This window comes from Leptonychotes weddellii, chromosome 9 (genome assembly GCF_054177405.1).
Source record: "Leptonychotes weddellii isolate Sample4059 chromosome 9, ASM5417740v2, whole genome shotgun sequence".
In the NCBI taxonomy this organism is placed as follows: Eukaryota; Metazoa; Chordata; class Mammalia; order Carnivora; family Phocidae; genus Leptonychotes; species Leptonychotes weddellii.
Genome location: NC_138377.1, coordinates 120,688,411 through 120,690,722, shown reverse-complemented (window position 1 = coordinate 120,690,722; position 2,312 = coordinate 120,688,411). Strand labels below are relative to the sequence as shown.

The 2,312-nt window shown below is 50.0% G+C and overlaps 1 protein-coding gene across 1 annotated transcript; it reads left to right on the top strand.

Moving 5' to 3' along the window:
* Window positions 1–1,388: 1,388 nt before the first annotated feature.
* LOC102735164 (guanine nucleotide-binding protein G(I)/G(S)/G(O) subunit gamma-5) lies at window positions 1,389–1,844 on the top strand. The gene has a single exon (XM_031027924.2). The coding sequence runs from the start codon at window positions 1,490–1,492 to the stop codon at window positions 1,694–1,696; it is 207 nt and encodes a 68-aa protein (XP_030883784.1). The 5' UTR covers window positions 1,389–1,489; the 3' UTR covers window positions 1,697–1,844.
* Window positions 1,845–2,312: the final 468 nt, after the last annotated feature.

Sequence of the window (2,312 nt, the reverse complement as noted above, 5' to 3'; positions counted from 1 at the left end):
CCCCCCCCCCCCCCCCCCGGCCTCTCCCCCCACACCCCCGGCCTCTCCCGCAGGTGACTCCCGGCGCACGCGCAGTCAGCCCGCGCGCTCTGGCCAGGCCAGCGAGGCTCCCCCCGCCCACCGCCCAGTCCGTCCCCTCCCAGCACTCCTCCCCGACCTCCGAAGTCTTCGCTCAGAATGGGGAAGGAGGGGGTTGTCTTCTTTTCTTGTTCTTGCCTCCGGAGTGCTTCATTTTCTGTAATGAACATACTTCTCTAATAATGAGATCTTACTTTTAACCAACTGAGCCACCCAGGCGCCCCTGAGATCTTACTTTTAAAGGGAGGCAGGCGGGCGGCTCATTTCTCTACCTTTCTTCATTAATCATAAAGCAACGTACCATCATGGATATGAGGAAAAAGGAAGGACTCCGGGTAATGGTGACCCCTCTCTACCAGGTCCCCCCTCTCCCCAAGCCCTGCAACTCTACAGTCATGGTCCCTGGTGAAAATCCTCCCTGTGCTGAGACACAGCCCAGAATGAAGTAGGGGGTGAGGGTGTTGGGGCAAACAGAATAGAAAGGAGAGGAAAAAGGGAACCAGTTGTGAGCAGGGGGAGGATGACCTCCCAGCCCCAGCGTCCCCCTTCCCCGACGCCCAGTGCTGGGCTCTCCAGGGAGTTGCCCCAGCCCAGGTCACGGATGGAGGAGAGGCAAGGCCCCCCGCTGTCTAGCCCAGCCTCTAATTGCACTGGCAGGACATATCTGCTTCTTAATTGGCAAAAGCCACAATATCCTGGTGGCTCAGGGAGCGCGGCCCTAATTTTATTTCTGCAGCAGCTGAAGGATAATTACCCTTCCCTATTGATGCTCCTTTTAATTCTTTCTCTTTTTGATTGAGAACTCTCCCCCTGTAGCCCAGCTCTCCAACCTTCGGTTTGTTATCTCCATCCAGAGTGGGGCAGGGCTTGCTGAGCCACAGAGGGGGGACATGGAGAAGACTGGCAGTGCCCAGCTCTGAGGCCCAATGCCTTCCAGCTGTTTAGCCCTCCCCATGAGAGGAGGGGCTCTTTTGCTCGTTATTATATTCCAGTGCCTACCGCAGAGCCTGACTCATGAAACTAGTTAGCAAAGAGGCAGAATTCAGAGACAGAGTTTGATCATGAGATGTGAATACAATAGCTTCATTTTCATTAGCTTTTTCCTAGCAGGACCAATAAAAGTGGACATGAGCCCCAGTTTTCTTAAATTCTTTAACCCTAGGCTTTTTCTGGGTTGGGTGAAGATGCAACTAGAGGGGTGCCTGGCTGGCTCAATCCGTGGAGCATGCAACTCTTGATCTCTGGATCATGGGTTCCCGCCCCACCTTGAGTTTAGAGCTTACTTAAAAAAATAAAAAAACAGAAAAGTTCCGAGCCCCGCCCCCCGCCGCGCTGCCCCACCGTCTGGCCCAGCGGACCCACGAACCGACAGATCCACGCACGGACGAATCTGCCCGCTCTTGAGAGCGCCATGTCTGGTTCCTCCAGCGTCGCCGCTATGAAGAAAGTGGTTCAACAGCTCCGGCTGGAAGCCGGGCTCAACCGCGTGAAGGTTTCCCAGGCAGCTGCAGATTTGAAACAATTCTGTCTGCAGAATGCCCAACACGACCCCCTGCTAACTGGTGTATCTTCAAGTACGAATCCCTTCAGACCCCAAAAAGTCTGTTCCTTTTTGTAGTAAAATGAATCTTTGGACGGTTTTCTAAACCACTTTTCATGAACCAGTGAATATTCAAAGGAGAACTAAAGTTGAAGCCTGTACAAAAGCTTATTATCCCTATAACACGTGCCATACTATATAAACTTCTACTTTTGTCAGTCTTTAACATCTACCTCTCTGAATTTTCATAAATTTCTATTTCACAAGGGTAATTATTTTACATACACTGGCAGCAGCATACAATAAAATACTTAGTGTAAAAGTTTTTTGGTTAAAAAAAAATAAAAAATAAAAAAATAAATACTTTATTTAAAAAAGATGCAAATAGCAAAGGAGGCCATTGCAGTCTCAGAGAAAAGTAACTTGAAAACATGACCTGCCCTTGAGCCCACCAGCTCCCTCTCCCCACTTCTAGTTTCTTTCCTCTGAATTTAGAGCCATCCCCTTGGCGATGCTGGTTTCCATGGTTTCCTCCGTGACAATGATCCCCAATCCCCTCCTCTTTTTTTCCTCCTGACAGTAATGGGTGATAGGGATCCTCAGTGTGGCCACTCCACGTAACCATGGTAACAATGAACTGAGCCTTCATTTATCTTTTGTGAAGAGAGCTAGGGAATAGAAGCTTTTGGAAGGA

Excerpts from the sequence above, each read along its gene's own strand:
- LOC102735164 (XM_031027924.2), top strand. The coding sequence starts at position 1,490 with ATGTCTGGTTCCTCCAGCGTCGCCGCTATGAAGAAAGTGGTTCAACAG.